Source organism: Callorhinus ursinus, unplaced genomic scaffold, assembly GCF_003265705.2.
Source record: "Callorhinus ursinus isolate GAN/ISIS: 27379988/994484 unplaced genomic scaffold, GSC_fseal_2.0 scaffold7, whole genome shotgun sequence".
Taxonomy (NCBI): domain Eukaryota; kingdom Metazoa; phylum Chordata; class Mammalia; order Carnivora; family Otariidae; genus Callorhinus; species Callorhinus ursinus.
Window position 1 is genome coordinate 24,875,482 of NW_027397069.1, and position 26,707 is coordinate 24,902,188.

Sequence of the window (26,707 nt, forward strand, 5' to 3'; positions counted from 1 at the left end):
TGATGGGGAAGGGACGAATGAATAAAAGTACTTGTCTAGGGACAGCAAAGACCCCGACCGAGCAAGCTGCGGAGGCTACTTGCTCTGGCATTCCCTCAGCGTTTCGTCAGAGCCAGACCCGCCCGCGGCTGAAGGGAGGCGTGCTCGCCCCCGGAGCCGGCTGCAGGCGAGCTGCGAGCAGAGCTTCCCGGGAAGGAGGTCCCCGCTCGTCGCTGTGCTCCTGGTACTCCCGGTTCGCGAGGTAAACACTCCGGCTTGGTGTGGAATTAAAATCAGTGATTGAACCTTGCCCTGGGGCCTCAGCTCGGGTTAGTAGTTGGGGATATATATATTTTTTAATCTAATAAAAAAAGATGTATAGAATACAATGAATTGTGTTGTTGGAGTAAAGGAGGTTGGAGTAAAGGAGAGCGCATGAGAGTCAGAAGCCACTTAGAGGGGACAGAGGCTTCCGACTTAATGCTGATACTCCCCCAAGTCGGACGAGTTGCGAAGTGCCAGAGTCAGCCGGTGCACTCCGGGGGGCTCTGGGGCATTCCGAGCGCAGGCAGCTGGGAAGTAGCGGCTTTCACTCGCCCGGAGGAGTCTTGGCGTTCAGACACCGTGTATCCGCGCTCCCTGCGGAGCAAAATGCAGAGATTGGCATATGCCCTTGGCCTCTAGCTGCCTTGATTCCCCAGTTCCCACGGGTCTCTAGTCAGAACGTGTGTGTTCCTCGGGGCACACCAAGGAACTCAGAGCTCTGCCTTGGACACTCATCCTTCTCGCCCTGGCACACCCCTTCCAGAATGCCCCGCCCCACTGCGAGTCACTTATCCCTCGGGGGAACTCCAGGGAGAAAAAAAACACGGGGGAAGCTGGATCGGGAGGGACAGTGGACGGGCGCAAGAGGGTCAAGCGCACCAGTTCAGCGCTGGCGCGCAAACTTGAGTTACATTTGCGCGCGGCTGCGCTCTGCCGGAGCGGGTGTGCAGGGGCGTGGCTGGGGTAGCTGACCCAAGCGTCCTGTCTTTCTTCTCTTGCTGGTCTCCAGACTCCAAGCTGCAGAGCAGCCACCCGATGCCCACTGGAGCAGGCAGCAGCATGCAGCCTCTGCTAAGCTGGCGCGGACGCGCCCTGGTGGCCTTGATCCTCGCCTGCGGCGTGACGGGGGTCCAGGGAGAAGAGAGGGGATTCCCGCCGGCCGGGGCCACTCTGCCACTTCTGGGGCCCGGAGACATAACGACGCCCCCCACTGAGGTTTCCTGGCCCAAGGGTTACAACGCCAGCGTGCAATGGTCTTCTGCGCCGCCGCAGATGCCTAAAGCAGGGAGAACACCTGGAGCCCCGCCACGCACCTTCTCCCCTCCCCCCTGCGAAAAATCCACCGAGATCAAGGAGACTTTCAAGTATATCAACACGGTGGTGTCCTGTCTGGTGTTCGTGCTAGGCATCATCGGAAACTCCACACTGCTGAGAATCATTTACAAGAACAAGTGCATGCGAAACGGCCCTAATATCTTGATAGCCAGCCTGGCTCTGGGAGACCTGCTGCACATCATCATTGACATCCCCATCACTGTCTACAAGGTAAAGGGTTAATATCGAAGGGAGGGTACCTAATTAGGAGGAGGGAGATGGGACGCTTACTCAAGAAGATCCATCGCCTCCTAAAGTCAGTTATCCAGGGAAATAAATTCCCTACTCGTCTTCAGTAACCTTAGGCTAAGCCTCTATCAAGTGTAGTCCTCAGACCAGCAGGATCAGCATCACTGGGGAACTTGTTAGAAATGACATTTTATGGCCTCACCTCCGACGTGCTGATTCAGAAACTCTGGGATGGAGCGCAGTAGTCTGTATTTTAACAAGCTCTTCATGTGATGATGATGAACTGTAAAGCTTGAGAACCACTGGTCCTGAAGTATCTAGTCCCTAAGCCCAGCTCACCGGGTCCATTCTCTCTGCAAAGGTGTGGTCCGTGGATTGGCAGGATTGATATCACCAGAGAGTCTGTTAGAACTGCAAGTGCAGTCCAGACTTAGAAAAGCAGTATCTGCATCTTAAGATACCTAGGTGATTCATATGCACATTAACCTTGGGAAGCATTTTTGGGGAGGGCTCTGGAAGTTCAGGGGATGGAATGGGTTTTTAGGAAACAAATGGGCTAGAAGAAAGAGACCCAGACAAGTGAGTACACCAACACAGTTCACCTGCTGTGAATGACTGTAGTGTACCGACTCTTTATTGCAGGTCTACAGTGGGCCAAGCACTGAAATGGATAGGTTACTTCCCTTTACTACTTTTGACAACCCACAAGAAAATATTTCTCCATTTTACAGATGACTGATAAGATGTTCAAGGTCTCACAGTTAGTAAGAGATGGAGGTGGGAATCAAGCCCAAATCTATCAAGTCCAGAGTGCAAGTTGTACCCTCATCGATTACCTTGTGAACAAACCAAAGGGGGCTCAATGCAAAGTCTCTAAGGATTTCAGTAGCTAACATTACTGTGATTACCACGGGTATCGGAGGAAACAGCAGGGAGAGCTAGGGCTGCACATAAACCCCCACACTATTTGACTCCAAGTGGCTTTAAAACTCTAGACATATCCCAACGTCACTGGGCCTCAGTCTCCTCAACCCTACAATGAGGTTGTTAGCGCCCACTTACTGGGGTTTTGTGGTGCTAAGAAAAATAGCCTAAGTGAAAGAACCAGAATATTTTAAAGGCCCAACAGAAGGTTTTAAAGGCCCATGCAAGTATGTAAAACTCTGCTTACCCATCATGCTCAGTAATAGGAAATCACACAGAAGAACAGAACCAAAGTGTAAAGGAATGGGAATGTGCTTTGGGAGTTTGCCTGAAGGTAGTCCAGGGCTCAGTACAAGGGGAAAATATGGCATGGAGGGCTGGAAAAGCATTGTTGGTGGCGGGGAGGGGGGGGGGGACTCAAGATCTTTGTTGAGAAGGAGTCACCATAAGGCATGCCTTTAAGTCCTAACCCAAATACCCATTCTTTAAGGGAATTTTAGCAATTTCTGAAGTTTAGAAATAGAATTCAAATTAAGAGCCAGGCTCTAGAAGGAAACACTCCCACAAATGGTAGATAAATAGAAGAAATCCTAAAATCTGTATGGTAACTGGTTCTTCTGAAGTCTGAGTGTTTCCTGGGAGAGGCACAGTCTGAAATGGGTCCCTTAAATGCAGTGACAGTTCTATTGGAGCCAGAAGTGATGCCCTTACTTCTTTAGGGAGTCCCACAGACCAAGTCTTACCATTCCAATTTTGACAAAGGATTCCAATTCAATTCATCAAAACTAACTTGAGAAACTATAGAGTACAAGGGGCTGAGAAATTGTTAGATAAGCACAAGAAGAGCCCTCTGAAAAGGGAGATTGCAATCTGGGTTTGCTAGGCTTGCAGAGAACTTTGTGAAAGGTCTCTCTGGGGAGGTCTCAGAAAACCCCACATGTCCAACTCAGTCTGAGACCTTCTTAAGTCAGCCAGCAGCTGAAGTGCTATATGGAAGATGGGGTCGAGGACATTTTCTTGTAGATGGGTTGCTTCTAGGCCGGTTGAAATCAGCTCTTCCAGGACCATCTTACTTTGTCTGTCTGGTCAAATGATTACACTTGGTCAACCCGAGGATATCTGACTCCCAGGGGGGCACATAGTTTTTACTTTCATTTCAATTTTCTTTATGATTTGCCTAGGAAATTACATCATTTTGCCTGAAGCCATTCAGTCTGCTAAAGCTGTATTTTTACTTCTGAAGTAAACAGACTAATGAGTCATTACAAATCTGGCCATCTAGTCATCTATGTTGGTCATAAACAAATCCATCGCAAGGGATAAGGTCCCATTGCCAGGTTTGCCAACATGGAATCTTACATGGGAGCCTTTGGTTTATTTTTATAGTGTACATAAACATGTGTCACTTGAAGCATAATATAATAATAATGGATGCCATCTATTATGCACAGGTTCTTGGTTTATTTCACTAAATCACTGCAAGAAATCCTATGTCATCCCCGTTTTATGGGAAAACTACGTGTTGGAGAGGTGAAGAAGTAACTTGCCCAATGTCACACCACTGGATAGTGATGAAACTAGAGCTCCAATGCATCCATCTGGTCCTAGAAACTGTGGTCCTCCCTGTCCCTCTGCACTGAGTGAACTCAGACCCAGCGTGCCCTTCTCCTGCATGGAGTATTGTTAGAACTTCATTTGAGTGCACTGGTGGAATTATATGATACACTAACACACAATAAGATACTTGGCAAATGTTTTCAATTCTAATCTGAGTCATTTGAAGACTTCTTTTTTTTCAGATTTATTTATTTATTTGAGAGAGAGCATGAGTGGGGAGAGGGGCAGGGGGAGAGGGGCAGAGAGGCAGAGAGGCAGAGAGAAGCAGACTCCCCACTGGGCAGGGAGCCCCATGCGGGGCTCGATCCCAGAACACTGGGATCATGACCTAAGCCGAAGGCAGACTCTTAACCGTCTGAGCCACCCAGGCACCCCCATTTGAAGATTTCTATCTCCTGAAATCCTCTTCAGATGTTCTGCAATATATAATATGGATAATATCACTGTTATTCTAGAAGCTTTATTTACCAAACACCCAATTCAGACTAGTTAAAAGCCATTTATTCCCCTAAAGAACTGTGATAACATGTAAGTAAGTTTTTAAAAATGCATTTAGAATTTCAGCATAGTCAGGCATGATACTTAACACAAAGTAACTTAAGTGAATTATGAGTGCCATTTCAATTTATTCTAAAGTGGGAGACTTGAATCTCTAAACCAGTGGTTTCTAATTTTGTTTCTGTGGGGTTTTACAATTCTCTTTCAGAATCCAGTTTGTTGTATATACTACATAAAATTTATATATATATATTATAATTAATATGGCATATTAACTTTATGTATCTATATATAAAACAAACAAATTTTCGTTCTTATCATACACACACACACACACACACACACACACAACATTCACAAAATTCTGAGGGGTTCATAGAACCCACCCATCCCATCTGTTGGCACACCCAAGGGACCAGAAACGTCAGTGTGAATCTATTACATTAATCTGGAATTCAGTAAATCCAGTGTTCAAAAAAGTTGGCAAACCCCAAAATGTCATAGTCGTTGCTACTGCTGGAAATTGAGACAGAACTTCACAGGGAGGGGCTGCTGTGAGATGCTGACAAACCTCAGGCTATAGATCTGTTCTGCCTTGACTCCCTCAAGGCACTGGGTCTATGGAAACTCCCTGGTAGAGTCAGTCCTTTCACCAGGTCTCTTGTGTCGGAGAGGAAATCCTGAGACAAAGTCCAGAGCGGTGTCTTAAGACACCCAGCAGAGAGAAGCTGTTGCAGTGCTTCACATATTCACCTAAATATGCTGAAAAGAAGAGCCTGGCTTACCCTTCTCAGCAGCACATGCTAGGGCTCTAACATGCTACGATACGTCAGGCCGTCCAGGTGAAAATGAAAAATGCAGCCATTCAAAGAGGACATTTAAAAGTATATATGTATATTTAACACATATAAACATACATAAACGGACAGGTGAATATCATTTGGCACAGTGCCTGGCACATAGTAAGCAAAGAATAAATGTTACTAGAATGTGTGTGTGTATGAATAAGAATGAACATTTTGGGTTTTTTTTTTCAGCTTTTGCCATTATAAACGTGACTACAAATAATATATTCATACAAATGGCTTTGTACACATGTGTGACTATATCTGAAGGGTAAATTTTTAAACTAGAATTCCTGAACCAAAGGATATATGCATTTGTGATTTTGATAGATATTTCTATATTGTGCCCCAAAGTTATTATGGTCCTCTTAGTTTGAATCACTATTTTATGTAACTTCTCCATACAGATATACATGTATTAATGCTTATCTCTAATACATACACAGATCACCTGCCAACATGTGCATGGTCCATATCTATACTTGAACTAAAAGCCAGGATTTATAAGTATCTGTCGTGAGGATGAATCTCTCCTCATTCACAAGCTAACTGTGTCCTTCCTGTATAGACTGCAATGAACGCGGTAACCTAAATGTCTGTTGCCCATGAGAACCTACCTAACTACTAAGTTGTAGTAGCACCAATATCAAAGTTGTCAAACCTGTGTAAAAAGCAGAAAGAGCTAGGCATGCTTCTGGATGCTGTGAAGGTTTTATGTTGGTTGGTTGGTTGGTTAGCTGGTTGGTTGGTTTGGCTTGGTTTGGTTTAGCAGTGGTATTTAACAAAGCTTGGTTGCAAGTTGAAGCTAAAATTTATTTAACTTCTTTTAACTTTTCAAGCAATTAAAAATTCTTGAGCAAATAATAAGTTTTTAAGTTATCTCTGGATTTTACTTAACAGTTTCACTCTGTGCTATATTTGCATGGGTAACTGAGTTAATACAGTTAATTCTCAAATACAACTTCCTTAATGTGTAAGCAAACTGCATTTGCAAACAAATCTGCCTGTGAACTGTAAGACAGTAACCGATAAGAACATTAGTTTGATAAAGATCCACATTTAATCAGCTGTCCAGTGATGGTGGAGTGCCATTGGATGGCTTTGCTGTTAAGATTTTGTAGTCTACTATTAGAAGCAAAGGGCCTGCCTTCATAACTCTGATAGGCAAAATCGCTGATCTTTAATATTTAACTAGTTAGAGTAGGGTACACCTAACATTTAAATGCTGGCGTGTAAAAATGTGGAATTGCTTCACTGAATCCACAAATGAGTTTTGAGTGAAGTGACCTTGACAGGTAATCAGACATTTCCTGCTTGTGACACTGTATTTCTGAACAAACTTACCTTTCTCACTTCCAGTCTTAGACTATTTCTAGTACTTAACAAGTTTGTGTGTAATTGACTAGTTTCACAGTTAGAAGTCAAAGTCAATTGAACACCATCAAATTTAACTTTTGAAATTATAATTTTCTGGTCAATAAGTGGGGGTTTATGCACATAGAACAATACATGAAGTAAAAGTATCATTGGATAGGGAGTCTGATTTCTTCCAAGATAATAACACTCTTCCCATCCCCAGTTAAGTAACTGAGCTATTTTACTGAAATTTTAGTAATATTTAGAGATGTTCTAGTAGCAGAGGTTCTTTGAACCTAAAACAGAACCTAGATACCTTGAGATTCATTTACTTAACGCAAAGAAAATTTAAGGAGCACCAGTTCAACACATTTAAAGTATAAGCTTTTTATTAAAAGTACTAATCAAGAGTTAGACTATTAGTTCTGAATGACCTAGAATCAACTAACAAATAAAACTAATACCCCAACACCCACCTAGCATAGTGCCTGCAACAGTCAATACCAGACAGATGCTTGTTGACAAAAGATGTTATGCATAAAATGTAAGGACAGTGGACTTTTCTAATCATATTTTTTATAACTGCTCAGATGAAAAAAGGGGGAAGTTTGCTCCTGTTCTTATATGAGGACATTAGTCATAATTAAATAATAGGTCAGTAGCATAATTCAAATAACCCAGAAACTCGAGATTTCATATTCCCAATCCATTGCTCCACACGTGGATTCCTGTGACAAAATGATTGGCAAACTCTTGGCCTTGGGCAATGAAAGTTCCCTAGGTTAACTTTACCGTACTTCTTGTATTTGCCTTTGATCTGCCACTTGGTCACTCCATAGATCCAAGCCTCTTAAAATATCAAGGCAATGTTTCTTTTAATACACGAAGGCTTATCTATCAAAGGTTTACATCTTTTCTTTACTCACTTTAAATGAGTTGGTCAAGATTGAAGATATTTCCATAGCTATACAAGAGGATGACAGAGCCAAAACCCTGTTGTTTCAAGGCTGGGGAGCCATGTTCTTCTTTTCTCAAAGAAAAACCATATAAGGTTATCTCTGTGTGGCTAATATGCTATAGTTGATTAGTTTTAGAGAAACATGCCAAATGCTAATAAATGATTAAGTGCTTTAAAGGGTGTTGACAGATAGAGCCTGAGTTGAAATAAGATTCAAGATGTAATTTATGATGTGAAACATTCTCTTTCAAGACTTTACAGAGTTAAGACGAGGTTGATTATGTTTTGGAAATAGCCGAGTGTGGTGTATTGGGTATACCTTAGCCAACAAGTTCTCTCATTTTAGACTTCGGTTCTTCCCAGTGCTTTTATCTTAGAGACTGATTATTGCTCTTTTCCTGTAGACTCTCTGGTGAAAATGTAAACGAATAAGAAAACAGCCAAAGTGTGGTGGTACGAGAGAGAAAGAGGCTCGTGCTTGAGTCAGAAATGTATTAGCAAAGTGGACTGACACAATTCTCCGCCGTTCTCTGGCCCCAAGACTCTCAGCCATACCCGGGCCCCCTGACTTGTGTCCTCTCTCTACTTCTTAACTCTTTAGCTCCATTGTAGTTTCCAGAAAGGAGGAAAATTATTCTCTGGATGTTTACATTGTACATATCTTCTTCCCCCCTCACTCAGTGTTTTCAAATTATTATAAAGGGCTTTTAGATTCCAGAGTAATCAAATGTCTTCTCATTGTAGCTTACCAGTGTCCCCTAAGATAGTGTCTGGATAGAATTCGGTTTAAGACGTGAAATGATTTAATAAGGTTTGTGGACTTCACAAAGTTTGCAAGTCTCTTTCTGAGCCATGAGACCATCGAGTTGTAATTCGTGCTTCTTCAGGTGTCATAGTGATCTTAGAGGATACAGTTCAGATAAGTGAATCTACTAATATGCTAGGTTTGGAAAGAGCATTTCTTAATGCTATTTGTTGAATTCTTCAGAATATGTAATGTGTCAGTGAGTTTTTAAGCACAAACTATGGATATGTTTTTAAGTTCAGATAATAGGAGTGTTGTTATTGACTGTTATAGGCTTGGAAATAGATTTCATTGGCCTGTTATAGACTTGGAAATAGATTTCATTGTAACACTAGTAGGAAAATATATTTAAAGTGAACTTAAATTTCTCCTAAGACATTTATTATTTTTTTTAATTTTTTATTGTTATGTTAATCACCATATATTACATATTTTGTTTTGGTGTAGTGTTCCATGATTCATTGTTTGTTTATAACACCCAGTGCTCCATGCAGAATGTGCCCTCTTTAATACCCATCACCAGGCTAACCCATCCCCCTACCCTCCTCCCCTCTAGAGACCTCAGTTTGTTTCTCAGAGTCCATCATCTCTCCTGGTTCGTCTCCCCCTCTGACTTACTCACCTTCATTCTTCCTCTCCTGCTATCTTCTTCTTTTTCTTTTTTCTTTTTTTTTGGGGGGGGTTTCCTTTTTTTTTAATTTTAAGTTCAATTAATTAACAATATAGTGTATTATTAGTTTTAGAGTTCAGTGATTCATCAGTTGCATACAACCACCCGTGCTCATTCCATCACATGCCCTCCTTCATGCCCACCACCCAGTCACCCCATCCCCCCCACCTCCCCTCCAGCAAGCCTGTTTCTTTCCTATGCTTAAGAAGTCTCTTATGGTTTGTCTCCCTCTCTAGTTTCATCTTGTTTTATTCCTCCCAGGTTTTTGGTTTTTTTTTTTTTTAACTAACCAGAATCATGCTGTATGTATTGTTCATGTGCTTTTTGGAGATGTTCTCAGCCTAGCACACTCCTTTTATCCATTCTGTATTCCACAGAAATAGATGTTTGGGTTGCTTCATTCTGCTGTTATAATTATTCCCACTTTTGTGCACAAACTTGGGTACAGGGGCTGAAATTTGAGGGGAACAGTGTCAACTTGAGCCCTTGGCAATCTGAGGTGAAGGCATGTTGACTTGGCATTTAGCAGGTGGCAGGCCGTGCACACTGACTCGGGCAGGAGGGCGGCTGGACCGTGAATTTGGGACCCACAGGCCGATGGCATTGTGTGTGACAGGGACGTGGCTGGTTTTGCTTTTAATTTTTGTTTTTCTGGGAAACTTGATCACTCCCTCTATTCTAAACGAAAGCCTTACTGGATAGAGTATTCTTGGCTGTAGATTTTTTCCTTTTAGCAGTTGGAATCTATCATGCCACTTTCTTCTGGCCTGCAGAGTTTCTGCTGAAAAACCCACTGATAGCCGTATGGGGTTTCCTTTGTATGTACCTGCTTTCCTTTCTCTTGCTGCTTTTAAAATTCTCTCTTTCTCACTACTTTTGGCTGTCTTATTTACTTTGTGTCTTGGTGCAGACCTCTTTGGGTTGGTTTTGTTGGGGGCTCTCTGTGCCTCCTGGATCTGGATTTCTCTTTCCTTCCCCAGATTCAGGAAGTTTTCAGCTATTATTTCTTCAGACAAATCTTCTGCCCCCTTTCCTTGCTCTTCTCCTTCTGGGATCCCTATCATGCGACTGTTAGGCCTGACAGCGTTGTTCAGTTCCCTGGGTCTATTTTCATTCTGTGTATTTTTCCCCCCTCTCATCTGCTCGGCTTGATTGCTTTCCATGACTCTGTCCTCCAGGTGGCTGGTCCTTTCTTCTACTTCCTCTTGCTTGCTATTTATTCCAGATGGTCTATTTTTATTTCCATTTAGTAAATCCAATAGCTCTAACTGGTTCTTTTTTACATCTCCTAGCTCTTGGTGGAGGGTCTCAAGGAAGTCCTGCAGTCCTTCCTCAATTCCAGCGAGAATCTTTATGAATGTTACTTTAAATTCGCTATCAGACATATTACTTATCTCCGTTTCGCTTAGGTCTTGTGCTCTGATTTTGTCCTGTTCTTTGATTTCGGACACATTCCTCTGTCTCCTCATTCTGTCTCTTGCGTTGTCTGTTTTTCTGTTAGGAAAGTCAGCTACGTCTCCTGCACTTGAAAGTAGTGGCTCTATGAAGAAGAGGTCCTGCAGTGCAATGTCTGTTCCCCAGAAGCTGGTGCTTCAGGGGGTGTCTCCTATGTGTGTTGCTCCAGGGGGTGTCCTACCGTTGTGGCTGGGATGTGTTTGCCTTCAGTCCTGTTGTCTGTGATGGCTCCCTGCCTGTTGTGGGCAGAGTCTGGTGCCCGTGGTGTTAGTGGGCTGCTCCGGGGCTGCCTCGGGCTTGAGTCGAGTCAGACCAGATGTTTGCGTGAGATGCAGTAGCACCAAACTGCAGGCACTGTCCCTGTGTCGTCCCCGGAGAAGCTTTTGTTGGTGGGTGGGGCCTGCAGTCAGACCAGCTGCCTGCCCTCAGCCCACTACTGGGGTCACAGTCAGACGGGTGTGTGGTTATCTTCCCCTCTCCCTGGGGCAGGACTCACTCTGGAGTGGTGCTTACCTTGTCTGGGCCACGCACACACTGCCAAGCTTGTGGCACCACTTTGACGGGATCTTGCCAAGAGCGATCAGAGGGGGTGGATCTGCTTCGCTGTGGCCTCTTGTCTATGCCGGGCTGCGGAGAGTCTGTTCTGCCAGTTTTCGGGCTGCTTTTTGGGTTATTTATGCCGCCGTGGGTGCTCTCTAGGCGGCCACGCGGCAAGAGGTCAGCACAGGCACGTCCTACTCCGCCATTTTCCCAGCAGCTTCTGCTCTCTTTTTCTTTTTTCTTAAGATATGTTGCGTTATTTGTTTCAGAAGTACAGATCTGTGATTCAACAGTCTTACACAATTCACAGCGCTCACCGTAGCACATACCCTCCCCAATGTCTATCACCCAGCCACCCCATCCCTCCCACCCCCGACCACTCCAGCAACCCTCAGTTTGTTCCTGAGATTAAGAATTCCTCATATCAGTGAGGTCATATGATACACTAAGACATTTATTTTTGATCTTCTTCTCTCTTTGCTTCTCCTGGAGATTTTGTTTCAAGAAACTTAATTCATCTTCATGGAGTCATCATTCCATTTCAGCAAGTCATAGGAATGTTTCCAGAGCAGGAAACACCCCCTGTTTTGGGGTGTGCCTGCAACAGATTCCCGGAGACAGAGTCTCTGTCTCACACAACTCCAGGGGGCACTGTTTACATTGTGGTCTGTTTCAGTGTCACCCTGGGGGGGATAAGCTGGCATTATTTCTGACCACATATTTCTAATTCACACGACCTAATCCTTAAGTGATTAAGTGTGTTTTAATGGATACAGGATGGAACTTGTAATTGATACGTGTCTCTAAGGGCACAGGTACACCGTATGTCAAAAAAATATTTTCTATGTACTTGACCATCAGCTTACTTTAAATTCTGTCCCTATATGTGATTTAAAAAAGAAATGGAAATCCCTGAATGAGGGTGCTCTACCTTTAAAAAGCCAGTTCAAATGCAGGAAAAACTCTTATCTGCTCCAGGAAACAGAGATAAAACAGAAGAATACACCCTTTCCCAAAGTTGTGAAACACAACTGCTCCATTCTTTACCTCTCTTGACTCTTATTGTAAAAACATTTCTATAATACCAGCCATTTAAAGGAAATGTTCACAGCTCATCACAGCAATCTGGCCAAGTAACCCTGGTTGTTGTTAATACGTGGCTCACCCAGCCTCTGAAACGATCATCTCCTACAGCATCTCCATGCTTAGGGCATCCATCTCCACCGAATTTACAACTCACGCTCCTCGTAGGGTCTCATGAGATGGTGAGAAACAGTAGGTTTGTTTTATGTCAGTCATTTCCCTGGCAGCTTTGAGTAGGAGAGGACGGAGAGGAATTTTTGCTCTTCACCTTTTCTAGCCTGCTTGGAAGGCAGAACTCCAAAAAGAGAAGAGCCAACCATCACTCTCTATCCCTCAGGACCCTGGCTTCATGTGTCAGGAAGACCTGATCTGGAAGGAGGAAGGAAGGGCATGAACTAGATGATACAAAAAAATAAATGCATAGCCATCTCCGTTCTCTAAAGAATTTGCTTCAAATGTGAGAACTGAAAGTTCATGACAAAAATTTTAATCACAGGATTTCTGCCTTACGATCGCATTCATTCTGTTCATCCCTCCACGTGCTCATTCACTGCTAATTAACAAGCTTTTAATGAATGACCACTGTGGGTGCCAAGCACTATGCTGGACATTATAAATGTTACAGAATATTCTGAAACGCAATAAACAGTTAAAGCTCAGTATATAGTCTTAAGTAAAAAAAAAATAGAAAAAGAAAATAGTACATATATGGTTAATGAGGCGATTGAACATTTATTAGTGCAGGACCGTTAACTTTCGAATTTCCTGACTTTATGGGGCTTGATTCCTTTGGGCATTAACAATGGTATGTATTAACTGGGGTTTTTTTCCATTTAATTTCTCAAGAGTGTAATTTTTAATTAAAAAGAGAAATGAAAAATGTAAATCCCCCAGTTGGAGAGACTTTGTAGGACTCAACAATACTTATAAAGAAAGGATATTTATTTCCTGTTCAAGCAATTTATCCTTTTAGAAATTAAGAAAAAAACTCCATAATAAAAAAATAATTTTTAGGGTGCCTAGGTGGCTCAGTTGGTTAAGCGACTGCCTTTGGCTCAGGTCATGATCCTGGAGTCCCTGGATTGAGTCCTGCATCGGGCTCCCTGCTCTGCAGGGAGTCTGCTTCTCCCTCTGACCCTCCCCCTTCTCATGTGCTCTCTCTCTCTCATTCTCTCTCCCTCAAATAAATAAATAAAATCTTAAAAAAAATAATTTTTAAATGTAATATAAAAATAATGTATTTGGATGCTATGGCCTTTTATCTTTCTCAAACAGCTATTCCAACATAAAGTAATGAACTCATGGTCATCTTTGAGTAGAAACCTTATAATCAGTATGATCACGTCTTTTTTTAAATCTAGTGTTGATTATTTGTTTTTATTCATACATACAAAAGAAATGTTCTAGAGAAGCAGGGTATAAGCTGTAGGGAAAGGGATCAGCACAAGCGTGGGCTCTCATTTGTCAAATGGACACCACATTGCTATAGGACCTAACCGTAACAAAAGCTCTTCTTTGGATGAGCCACCATGATGTGAAAACCAGTAACAGTTAATGGGAGTATTTTCGAACTGGCTCACATTTAATAAATGGTAGGTAATATGTATTCAAACTTAATTTTAAGCAAGGGCTAAAAATTTAATTCATGTGACAGGGACCTGGAAACAATACAGAACTCTAACATTGACTTTGCAATTAGGGAGACCTGTTTGATTATGTGCTTGATTTGTGTCCGGTATTCAGATCTTGCCCTTAGGTTTTCTAATCGAATGGGGTAAAGTCTCAAAAAAAAAAAAAAAAAAAAAAACTAAGCATAAGGAATAAGAGTGTATTATTGCTGGGTTTAGAGTTAAAATTGCTTCCTCTTGCAATAAAGAACATCAATTTCCCCAACAAAAAAGAAAGCTATATTGTTGGACTTCAAATTAGGTGTAGGATGTCATAATTTTTGTCAACAAATAGTGAAATAATTAATTTCCAGTTATCATAAAAATCTCTAAGAACATTGTTTCACCAAAATGTAAAGATGGCATTTTGGTTGAGAGTGATTTTTGTTTTTAAACTTAAGTAGCTTTTCTCTCACCTTCACTCAGAGTTTTGTTTACCTCTAAACAAGAGGTTGGTGTCTTTGCATTTTAAATAAGCTCCCAGCACTAAGTTGCCCAAGACTTACTGGAAGGCATTAAGACCAAGATGAGCATCAGTAGTGGGCCTGGTTTCTGTGACTGGGTGTCTGGCTTCTCAGCATCTCCACAACGCCTTCTGATTGGAGAGAGGCAGGGGTTGCCAAAGTCACCCTTCTCATTAGGAAACAATAGAAGTGACAACCTGCACTTTGTCTCTCATCTTTTGTGGCCTCTCAGCACCAGCAGCATTCCGGCCTGAATTGAAAGTCTGAAAAGCTAAAAGCTGATGAAGGTTAATTAATACTCCCTAGTTCGCAGTTCCTTTCCCTTTGGAAGGGTAGATTAGAAAATTGTAATCCTTCAGTTATGATTAGGTTTCTGACTATCTCTATGTTGAACTTGAAGAGAATAGTTACAATTTTCAGTTTGTGTTTCCCTGTGCCCTGTGATAACTTGGGTCAGAGGTTGGGCTGCAGGCCTCCCAGTGGTATGAAGAGCAATCATCCAATTTCTAGGCTGAGCCAAAAACAATAGTAACCTCAAAACAGGGCCGGGATTCAGTGCAGAGCTCATTTCCATTGGCCAGACTTCTTTCCCTTCAGTGGCCTGAACACTCATTCATCTTGATTCATCTGATGGCTGTACCTATGTGATACTAATATTTGCATATTTGGATATGATTTGAAACAAGATATTTGAAAATTTCCTAAGTTTTGGATATTATATGAATAAAATAGCTAGGTGAGGGCGCCTGGGTGGCTCAGTCGGTTAAGCGTCTGCCTTTGGTTCAGGTCATGATCCCAGAGTCCTGGGATCAAGCCCGAGCCCCACGTTGGGCTCCCTGCTCAGTGGGGAGCCTGCTTCTCCCTCTCCCTCTACTGCTCCCCCTGCTTGTGCTCTTTCACTCTCTTTCTCTCTCTCTTTCTGTGTCAAATAAATAAATAAAATCTTTAAAACATTTTTTAATTAAAAAAATAAAAATATTCTAAAGAAACAAAATAGCTAGATGATTAAGAGATATTTTATTCTCCATCTAGATATTTTACCATTGACACATAGCTATGGGTTTACAAATACTAATATTGATTTAAGTCTAAACCATCTTTTTTTTTTCTATGGTCAGTTTCTTCAAAACAATGTATAGACTCTAGAATCAGACCGTATGGGTTCAAATGTGGATCTGTTACTTAAGTGAGTAATAAACCAAGTTACAAGGACAAGTAACCATATGAGTAATAAACCAAGTAAACCAAGGCCAAGTATATTACTTGTCTAATGAGGTAAAGCAAATAACCTCGAAACTTAGCGGCTTGAAACAATACACATCTATTATCTCACACTTTGTCTGTGGGTCTAGAATTCAGGAACCAGAGTGGGTGGTTCTGGCTCAGAGTCTCTCTCTCATGAGGGTGCAGTTAAGATATTTCCCAAGTGCTGCAGTTTTCTGAAGATTTGCCTAAAGCTGGAGGATTCTCTCATTCATACACCAGACACATTGGTGCCAGTCATTTTCAGGAAGTTCTAGTTCCTCACCGTGGTGGCCTGTCCATAAAGGGGCTTGAGTGCCCTCTTGATATGGCAGCTGGTCTCCCCGAGAATGAGGGATCCACCAGACTGCAAGGAAGAAGCCACAGGCCTTTTGTGAACTAGTCTCAGACATCACACCTCATCCCTTTGGCTACTTTCTGTTCACTAAAAGCAAATTATTAAAGCCAACCCACATCTCCGAGGGAAGGGAAATGAGGCTTCACCCTTTGAAGGGAAGAGTAGCCGAGAATTTGTGGACATACTGAAAATCAACACAGCATGTTAATAAACCCCTAAGTGCCTCAGTTTTCTTCTCTATAAAATGTGCGCCAGTAGTACTATCTTACAGGATTCCTTTGGAGATTTCAGTGATATTATATGTGTAAAGTGCTTAGAATAGTGCCTAACCCATCACAAGTGCCATATAAGTGTCAGTTTTTTTCCTTTCTTTTTTTTCCCCCGATCCATCTAAGGATAATCAGAATTGTTAGAAAGAATATTGTCTGGTTAATTTATAGCAAGCCGGTCTGGTGGAGTCCTTGGAACTGGTTGGAAACTTTTTAGTCTTATGTTTCCAAGGGCAATTGGCAGTTCATAGTTGGTTCAGACCTGAGGTATCCTGAGTCTTCCCCCATTTCAGTAAATGGTCCCACCATTCATATGACAAACCTCTTAAAATGTCCTGACTCCACATATCTTATATCCAACCCATAACAAGTCCTGCTGGCTCTACCTTCAAAATATATTTCATCTATAATAACCTGTTCTATTCAGCCCCCGGTCACCACAAGCTCCAGCTTGACCCGACATTCTATTCCACATTGAGCAGCCACAGTGATCTTTTTAAAAACATAAACAAGACTGTGCCATTTCCCTGTTGAAAAGCTTGCAATGTATTTCCTTAAAAAATTAGTCCAACTCCTCCTTCTAGAACTTCATCTCCTAGCCACTATAGCCTTGATAGCCTTCTTCCTGTCCTTTCAGCCCACTAGGCTTATTTACTTATTTTTACCCCAGGACCTTTGCACTTGCTCTTTCCTTTGTCCAGAATGCTCTTTGCATGGCTTACTTTCTTATTTTAGTCTGGTCCCTTACATGTTGCCTCTTCAGAAAGACCTTGCTGAGAAACCTATCAAGAAATTACTTAAAATCCCACCATACTTTCTTCATATGATGATTATACCTGTGTGACACCATATTGAATATTTGTTTGTTTTTTTTAATGTACCTCCCTCATTAGATTATAAGTTTTATGAGAGCAGGAAGTTTGCCTGGTTTATTGATATGCATCCTGTACTCAGAATGGTGTCTGGCATATATTGAAAGCTCAATAAGTGCTTATTGAATGAATGAATGAATGAAGGAATGAACAGAATTCTGAATCAATTGATTAATCTAGAAGTCACAAGTAGAGACTAGTCAGACCCACAGATATATTTTTGTTAAGACAATATTATATGACAGTGTTTTTTAAAAATATGAGTTAATTGACACCTTTTATAATTATGAGGTTTTATATAAAAATTCTAACTTTTTTGACTAAAATCAAGAAGTTTTTTGTTTTGTTTTGTTTTGTTTTGTTTATTTCTTGGCAAAAATCATGTCATGGTTTTTGGCAGCTTCTCTTTTTAGCTGGGATTTGCCCCATACCTCGCCACTCTCTATTACTGACATACCAATGACTTTCCTACACCTGGCTCCCTCCACCCTCTGCCTGGCCCTGTCGATTTCCAGGACCCTAGATTAAGCATATCTGTGGTAAGTTTGCCAACATCTGGCCTACATGTCAGTGTAACTTAGAAATGAAATTGATCTCATGCTGGGGCTCCAAGTCATATTCATACTAGACACAGTTCAGCCTTTGGTGCCATTATAAAACAATCACCCAGCTTGACAAATCCACAAAGGACCCTCACTAGTGAAAGGACAGAAAGACTCAATTGTGTTTCAAAATAGTTTTCACTTTGGGAAGATTATTCTTTAAAACATTTTTTAAGGGCGCCTGAGTGGCTCAGTTGGTTAGGCGACTGCCTTCAGCTCAGGTCATGATCCTGGAGTCCCGGGATCAAGTCCCGCATCGGGCTCCCTGCTCAGCAGGGAGTCTGCTTCTCCCTCTGACCCTCTTCCCTCTCGTGCTCTCTGTCTCTCATTCTCTCTCTCTCAAATAAATAAAATCTTTAAAAAAACCCACATTTTTTAAAAAATCAATTTGAAAAACTTTATTTTCAAAACCTCATGAACACTCAATCCAGATGTTTACCTAAAGTGATTCATTAACCAGTGTGGGGCACACCCAGTTGTCCCAGGAAAGAAAATAACTGAGCTTAACAACAGATGGTTGCATAGTCTGAAGTCAGACGAAGAGAAATATATGTATAATAGCAAGAACTCTGTCTTTTTGCTCATTGTAGAGCCGGTGCCTATATATTTTAGGGGTTTGAATATTAAGCATCCGCTACGTGGCAGGAACTACATTAGGCAGTTGCATAGGCCTTATTCTGTCTTATACTCCAGGGATTCCAGAGAGCAAAAATGAAATAAAACAAACAAGTAAACGTTATAATACATGCAATAATTGTTGATAAGTGCTATACATAAAAAGGAAAGTGGAGTAGGGTAAGAGAGATGGGAGCCTGGCCGGGTACTGTACTAATAATGTGGTTAAAGTAGCTCATGTTGAAAAGATTAGCTTTGAGCAAAACCTGAAGGAGGCAGGGGAGTTCACCAAGTGGATCTGTGGGGAAAGAGCCTTCCAGAATAGGGAGACACCTAGAGTAAAGCCCGAAGGCAGGAGTGTGCCTGGGGCGTTCAAGGAGCAGTGAGTAACTATTCCCGCTGAGTTATTGGGCCGTCAAGTTGACTACAGTAAAGAATAAGTATACAAATGCACACACTGTTCTCCGTAGGAGCAGACTAGTCTCCCCAGCTGAGGAACGTTTATTATCTGTTATTACCGTTTATCGTCTGTATTTTGGTTTGGCCATGACCTGAGCATGTGAGAGACTCCGTGACTGTGTAAGAGCTGTTTGCAGGGCAGCAGGCTCCGTTTTCTAAGGGGAACTTACAAGACTGACCCCAGTTGGCCCCATGGTAGTGATCCTGAGCCTGAGCTACTGTGTATGCATAACAAATTCTCATGAACTGGCTGTGTTTTCTTTATTCCCAACCACGCTCCTGATCCATATATCGAACACTGGTGCTTTTCAAAGGGGTAGTCCATGAGGAAAAGAATAAGAACTGGAATTGCTTATCTTACTCCGTATGTTAATTTTGGTCCACTAAGTAATGCGGTTCAGAGGGCACTATGTGGCTATCTCCCTAACAGACCTTCATGTCTTCACAATGCAGCTGCTTGCTGAGGACTGGCCCTTTGGAGTTGAGATGTGTAAGCTGGTGCCTTTCATACAGAAGGCCTCCGTGGGCATCACTGTGTTGAGTCTATGTGCCCTAAGTATTGACAGGTAAGGGCGTATATTTAAGCCAGTTATATCCTGAACACTATACGAGTGATTGCTGTGTTACTTAGAAAATAAACTATGTACTTCAATAAAACAGGCTCTGCCAGCTTGACAGATAATTCTGTTTTGTTCTTCAGATATCGAGCCGTTGCCTCTTGGAGTCGAATTAAAGGAATCGGGGTTCCGAAATGGACAGCAGTAGAAATTGTTTTAATTTGGGTGGTCTCCGTGGTTCTGGCTGTCCCTGAAGCTGTGGGTTTTGATATGATAACCTTTGACTACAAAGGACGTTACCTGCGAATCTGCTTGCTTCCTCCTACTCAGAAAACAGCCTTCATGCAGGTGAATTTTATCTTTTTCTTTCCTTTCTGTTCTTGCCTTATACATATTTAGCTACGTTCCCCCCTGATCCTCCCTTCTTGGGAAGCTATTGATTGATGACTGTCCTTGGCATAAATTAAGAGTGTAAGCCCCAGGACTGTGGGGCAAAGGGTGAATAATGACCCATGCTGCAGGAAGCTAGGTCACTACTGTGCAAGAATTCCCCAGTGCCCATGGATACAGATAAACCAAGTTCACATGAGAGAATCGATCTGAATTTATAGCTTCTCTACTCAACTCCCCCAGAAGGACTGACAAGTACTGCATGTTTTGCATAAGACAACACAGCGGTCATCAGAGGGAGTGGATGTTTCAGTGAATTATCAAGTAGAAGATGCCCTGATGTGGATGGATTCTGAAAGGCAAGCCTGTCCTCTCTCTAAAGGGAGAGCCGCCATTGCAAAGAATTTTTCATCTTGGCCCTTTATTCAAGAACGTTGAATCAGGAAATAGGGGGGACATGGCAACATTGGTATTTGTAGGCAGATCTTAATTTAAGTGTAAAAAACTCTTCCCACCAGAATGGGTCAAGAGGAGTTAGTGTACTTGGTCCAGGTGTCACCCAGGATTATTTTCTATTTTACATATAAGAAGACCATACACAACTTTAGGGATTGCATATATCATGGTAATGAAAAGAATTAAGAGGGACATTAATGTGAAATTGAGAATGAGATTGCTGAATTCTTGTTTCCTCTCAGTTAAAAGGGAAAAGTACTGCATAGATTACATAAATTCTGCTCCAACAAGATATATCTGGAGCAACAGTTTAAGAACAAAGAAAAAAGAGCAGAAATAGAATAAGAGAAAAGGCATAAGTCATAAGCAGCTTTGATTTTCCAATTGGTAAGTTAGATTTATACATTTCTTAGCAAAATGGTTTGTATAGACCTTTCCACATCGATTTTTTTCCAGAAAACAGGTTTGTTAAAGAGTGAAAGCTTCCCTTAAACACAAGGATGTCCTCACATATTCAGATGTGGTATTTTGCACAAATGCATTAAGGATAATTTGCTTATGTGAAGGCAAACCTATTTGGAATACCATATATTTTTAATTTTGCCCAATTGCTTAAATTTTTGTGCATAATTACAGCACACTGCCTTAGAGAGTTAAAATGCTCTTTAGGGAAAGTTTGTTTCGTTTAGTGTAAGTATTTAATTATTTGTTCAGTAGATGTGGCCTGAAAGATTCTATATAGCCTTTATGAAATGGATCTACTCTAGAAGATAATTATTCCTTGATGAGTATGTTGGCTGTTTTTTTTTTTAATTTAGCATTTGGCATATAAGATTTTTTTTTTACAGAGGAATGTTAATCATACAATTCTCTTTTCTCCATAGTTTTACAAGACACATAAAGATTGGTGGCTATTTAGTTTCTATTTCTGCTTGCCATTGGCCATCACTGCCTTTTTTTATACCCTGATGACCTGTGAAATGTTGAGAAAGAAGAGTGGCATGCAGATTGCTCTAAATGACCACCTAAAGCAGGTAAGAGAACAGAAATATGTGCTGACCCACGATTACAATGACGATTATGAATAAGAAAAACTAAAATTATTATACACGAGAGCATATTTCCTTTTTCTTGCTTCTGGTATTTTTGAATATCTATCTAGAGATACTCTATTCTACATAATCTAAAAGGATCTAGAAAGAGCCATTACTTTTTCAAGGTGAATCTGTAGTCATTTTGGTTCTAATTCATATTAACTATTCAACTTAAAGCTCGGTGTTCAGGATTTTTACAAACACCACTGACTTTTTGTAAACAATATTAAAGGCTCTGTTTGGGAAGAGAGACCGCTGTGATTATCTGAACGATCTATTTAGTCTCTTACTATGGTTTTATTTCAGAGACGGGAAGTGGCCAAAACAGTCTTTTGCCTGGTCCTTGTCTTTGCTCTATGCTGGCTTCCCCTTCACCTCAGCAGGATCTTGAAGCTCACTCTTTACGATCAGAATGATCCTAATAGATGTGAACTTTTGAGGTAAGAAAGGGAAAATAGCCAGAGTTTTGTAGGTAAATGCCATTCAGCAGGTTTTTCTCATCGATCCCTTTCATAGGCAGAGAGAGGACCATTTTGCCAGCCCTTAGGGAGCAATTAAGATTCCCGTTTTTTATCTTCACACCTATTGTAGAGGAAAGAATCAAGGGGACTTGTGAGAACACTGGGAATGGAGAGGCAGAGCAGTTAAAATGATGAGCGGGCGCCCCAGTTGGAAAGATCAGCTCCGATTCTCCTTGGCACTTTGCAAAGCCTTCTTCGCAGCCAGCTCAGTACTTCCAAATGAGATTTTATTGTAAAAGAGAGAATTTGGGCATGGGCGGAGGGTCATGATGGCAGAGAGAGACAGAGGGAGAGAGACAGAGAGAGGAGTCATCCTTAGCAAAGAGCAGTGATAAAGCCATAAACTATGTATATGGATAATTTCTTCTCTTCACAAAAGTCTGTGAAGTTTTGTTCGGCAGTTTGTCAGGAATACATGCATAAAGCAGCGTATTATTCACAGACATGTTTTGGGTCATTTTTTGCAGCTTTTTGTTGGTGTTGGACTACATCGGCATTAACATGGCTTCCCTGAATTCCTGCATTAATCCTATAGCTCTATATTTGGTGAGCAAAAGATTCAAAAACTGCTTTAAGGTAGGAGTATTTCAAAATAAAAAGCTCTTTTTGGCCTAGCACCAAATATAACCTTTCCAAACTATTCATACTTCTATCTAAAGAGATTTAGTGAATTGTTTTACAGCTTTCCCTTGATTTTTTTTTAAATATGAGTTCTATTTCAATCACTGTACTTGATTTCTGCCTGTAAATCCTCGTCACCTACTCCTTACCGCCTCAACTGATCAGTGGTACTCATAGAAATGCTCAGAAAATTAGCAAAAAGTACGTGCATTAATGTCTGACAGATATCATCTGGTCAAATAAGAGTTAAACATGAATTAAATGCACCGTTACCATTTTTTGGTAGGTTTTGGACTGTGCAGCATGGTTTGGATTATAACTCAGTCAGTTGCAATATTCATCTGGACATGAGAATAGCAAGTCAAGTGAAGACATTTAATTCAGGTTTTACCTCCTCTTTCCCACCTTCCTGTATAGCCCAGATGCGCTACTTGATGTGGAATATGTGTCATTATTCTTGATTTGGCTGCTTGCGTTGTGCCATCCATCCATCCATTCCTTCCTTCCTTCAACAACCTAACATGAATGAAATGGTCCCCTTCCCTGATATGGACATGATCCATTTATCCCTGGTAGTTCGTTCCTGGAAAGAACTAAGCTTCCTTGTAAAACTAAATTGGTCTTAAATCCTTTGCCCGCTCATAGACTCATGGATCACAGAGTTAGAATAGAACATTCATCAAGTTCAACTCCCTCATTTAATAGAACAGAAAACAATGGACCTTCCACTTTCTTAGACATAGAGATTCTCAGAAAGCAAACAGTAGGAACAAAGTTTTGGATTTAAAAAAAATCCGAGAAAAGAAATTTGGTTGAATGGAAGTGAGACATTTATATACTCTATAAGTTTATTGTGTGACAATATTGAAAAGGCACACGAGCATAACATGTGGCTGACAAAAACTGGCAATGTAATATTAAGTTCATTGACATGGGAAGATGTTTATGACACCATCAGGTGAGAAAAAGCAGGCTATGGAATAGTACACACAGCCCAGTTTTATTAAAATAAATTGTACACACACTTCTACAAACATGCACATACACAGTCGTGTGTATTGATGTGTGTGATATTTCTATTTGCATAGGAAAACGTCTTGAGGTATGTATTTATCAAATATTATGAGAATTTCTCGAGTAATCAAGAGTAAATATCAAGCCCTAAGTGGCTTTCCCCTTTAAACTTAATGAAAAGATGAGTTTTCATGATAGACATTTTTTCTCTGTATTTTCTAGTTTAAAAAGTTACCAGACATGACTTACACGATTATATGTTGTTAAAGGGAAAAATAAGAGAGCATGGAAAGAGGCCGAGAACTCCTGATCATGCCAAGAAAGTCAGAACCCTAGAAAGTAGGAAGAGTCACCCCTGCGTCACTGGTGTCACTGGTATAACGAGTTCCTTTGCTTTGTACAGTCGTGCTTATGCTGCTGGTGCCAGTCATTTGAAGAAAAACAGTCCTTGGAGGAAAAGCAGTCGTGCTTGAAGTTCAAAGCTAATGATCACGGATATGACAACTTCCGTTCCAGTAATAAATACAGCTCATCTTAAAAGAAGGCATATTCACTTAATGCCATGTTCTCTATTCTGGACAGAAGTCATTAAAACAATGAGGCATTTGCCAAAACAAAACAACTGTGTGCTTGCACAAAACAATGTAAGAATGTAAGAGTGATTCTTCTCAACACTCACAGTGACACATGACATTCTGTGAGCTGTTTACAGCAGGAGAAGATGAGCAGTGAGAATTAAGAAAGCCTCAGCGTGAAAGCACTTCCTGTTTTACAATCAGCACTTCAGCGCAGCTCCTGATAGCTTCCGGTATACTCGTGCCCCACTTCCGTTTAAGCTGAGCTCACTCTGAATTCCTATTAAAGAAGTTTATTTTTTAAATTAATGTGAATCTGATGGAAAGGAAAATGGTGTCACTGTAAAATGGAATTTTTAAATAAAGTTTAAATGACTCAATTTAAAATTTAAAAATAAAAGCCTTCAAAAGAACTTTTTTATTCATGGTGTCACACCGTTGGTTGGACAATGTAAAAGCAGTTTAGCTGGTGTATTTTTGTGACACTAGAAACCTTTTTGGAGGATCAGGAGGTAGTATCAGAAAGAGAGATTGAGGTTTTTGAAAATCGTTAACCTTTCTACGTTCAGATAAGATCAGATGTCACAAAGGGAAAGAGAGAGGAGCTTTGGAATGCTATCCCCAAGGACTGCTTTGAAATCTCCCATTCATGTACTCTGCAGAGAAAATGTTACCTACAATTTGGGGGGGATTATTAAAACATTCTTCCTTCTTTCACTATTGTAGTTCAAACACTATTTGTTTAGTTTTGTCTTCTGTAAATACTTAGCTACAATATACGACATGCAGATGATTAAACAAAGGGCTGGCCCCAGCGTTCATACCTTTACGGTGGAGAAATGCCAGCAATGCCATCATGGACAGGATGCATGGTGCCTGGAGCCGTGTCCACAAGGCCCCGGAGAAAGCAGCATCCTCTCCCACAGGCAGGGGTTAAAATGGTCTCTGGCATAGGTCTAATATGATAATGACAATACTATTTTTTAAAATCACACAGATTAATCCATTTAACAGCTACCTGTAAAGCTTATTACTAATTTTTGTCTTGTTTTTGTAAATAACTACTAGAAAACAGTTCTCGACGTGGTGCTTTTTTGTCACATACAGGCAAAACTGCTTTTTGGGACTGTAAGAGCTCTTTGTGTATTACTGCCTCATTCTTTCATCTCCCCAGCAAAGTGCCTTAGGTTAACTTGGGATGATATGTGTGTGAAAATATGTCCAAGAGAGAACGGAAGGGAGAGGAAATGAGGTGGGGTGGGAGGAAACCCATGGGGATAGATTCCCATTCTTAGCCTGACGTTCGTCATTGCCCCGTCACATCAATGCAAAAGGTCCTGATTCTGTTCCAGCAAAACACAGCGCAATGTTCTCAGGGTGACTTCAGGAATAAATTGGGCCCAAGAGCTTTAGCTCCGTCTTAAAATATAACAGAGTTTCTTTTTTTTTTTTCTCTTAGTAACCCTGGGCCACATGTTGGAAATGAGCTAGCAGTGTGGTTCTCTGTCAGCACCTAATGTGATAATACAGTAAACCAAAACCCAACAATGTGGCCAAAAAGAAAGGACAATAATTAATTCACATGCCACATGGATTCTATTTACAGATCACTCACGGTCTTGTTGATTATTTCCTCCCCAATCATTTTTTCAGATGCTTGTCAACACAAAAGACATTTCAAACTTTGGATTTTAAATTCACTTTGGGTGACTAATATCTTCCCAGTTCACTAATATACTTTTTGTTCTTAAGTTTTAGCTCCTTTTTATTAACCTTGTACTGAGTTTTGGTTCTTCTTCCTCATTTACATCCCAGCACCCTTTCCTTCTCCATATCAGACCGTGGTCTGTAATCACATCTTGCCAAGTTTTGAAACTGCACACGAAGAGTATATACATGTACTATTTATAATGAAATTGCATTCAGTAACTTTTCTAAAAATTTTTGATTTCAAAATGTTAACAGACTGATAAAAATTGGTAAGAAACAAACATGATCTCTTGACATAAAACCGATATGGCCAAAGGAATACAGTTTATAGCAAAACATGGGTATGCTGTAGTGAAATTTATAAAATTGTAATATAAGCATGTAAAATAATTATATATTTTGTTTTCCTGTGGTCACTTAAAGTGGCAACTACTGTAGTTGCTGATTCCTTATTATGTAAACAAAATCAATAAAAATTTAAATTGTTTAAAAAAAAAGACCAGCTTCTTTTTTACTGCACAGGAATGATTTCTTAAATACTAATTGATTAAGTGTTTAAAGGTAATACAAATGTTACAAGTAGACATTATTTATGTTAAGCATACAATAATCAAGGAAGTATAAAAGTTATTAAATTAAAATGCCAGGTTTCTGGTCTCCGGGCCGGTTGCCATCCTTGTTGTTGTTGTGTTTGGTTGTTGTGAGTAACCAGATATACACACAGACATTCAGTTTTCCAAGGCTGATTATCTGGATGCTAGTTTCCAATGGCCCCTCCTATCTACCTATCTCTGGCTGCCTGCCTTTGGAGCATTTCACTGGTTAATCATTATTGTATCAAAGGTGAAAGGTGAAAGGTTGAAATGAGCTTTTGGGATTACTC

The 26,707-nt window shown here is 40.9% G+C and overlaps 1 protein-coding gene across 4 annotated transcripts; it reads left to right on the forward strand.

Moving 5' to 3' along the window:
• Positions 1-24,527, forward strand: EDNRB (endothelin receptor type B). Of its 4 annotated transcripts, none has more exons than XM_025874884.2 (8): positions 1-308; positions 1,034-1,569; positions 19,340-19,452; positions 19,587-19,791; positions 21,174-21,323; positions 21,690-21,823; positions 22,372-22,480; positions 23,943-24,527. In XM_025874884.2, exons 2-8 carry the CDS (start codon positions 1,060-1,062, stop codon positions 24,075-24,077), a joined length of 1,356 nt encoding a protein of 451 aa, XP_025730669.1. In that variant the 5' UTR covers positions 1-308; positions 1,034-1,059; the 3' UTR covers positions 24,078-24,527. The 4 variants fall into 4 exon arrangements, with proteins under 4 accessions (XP_025730669.1, XP_025730668.1, XP_025730670.1 ...); XM_025874883.2 differs by having other exon boundaries at positions 1-241; XM_025874885.2 differs by lacking the exon at positions 1-308 and having other exon boundaries at positions 845-1,569.
• Positions 24,528-26,707: the final 2,180 nt, after the last annotated feature.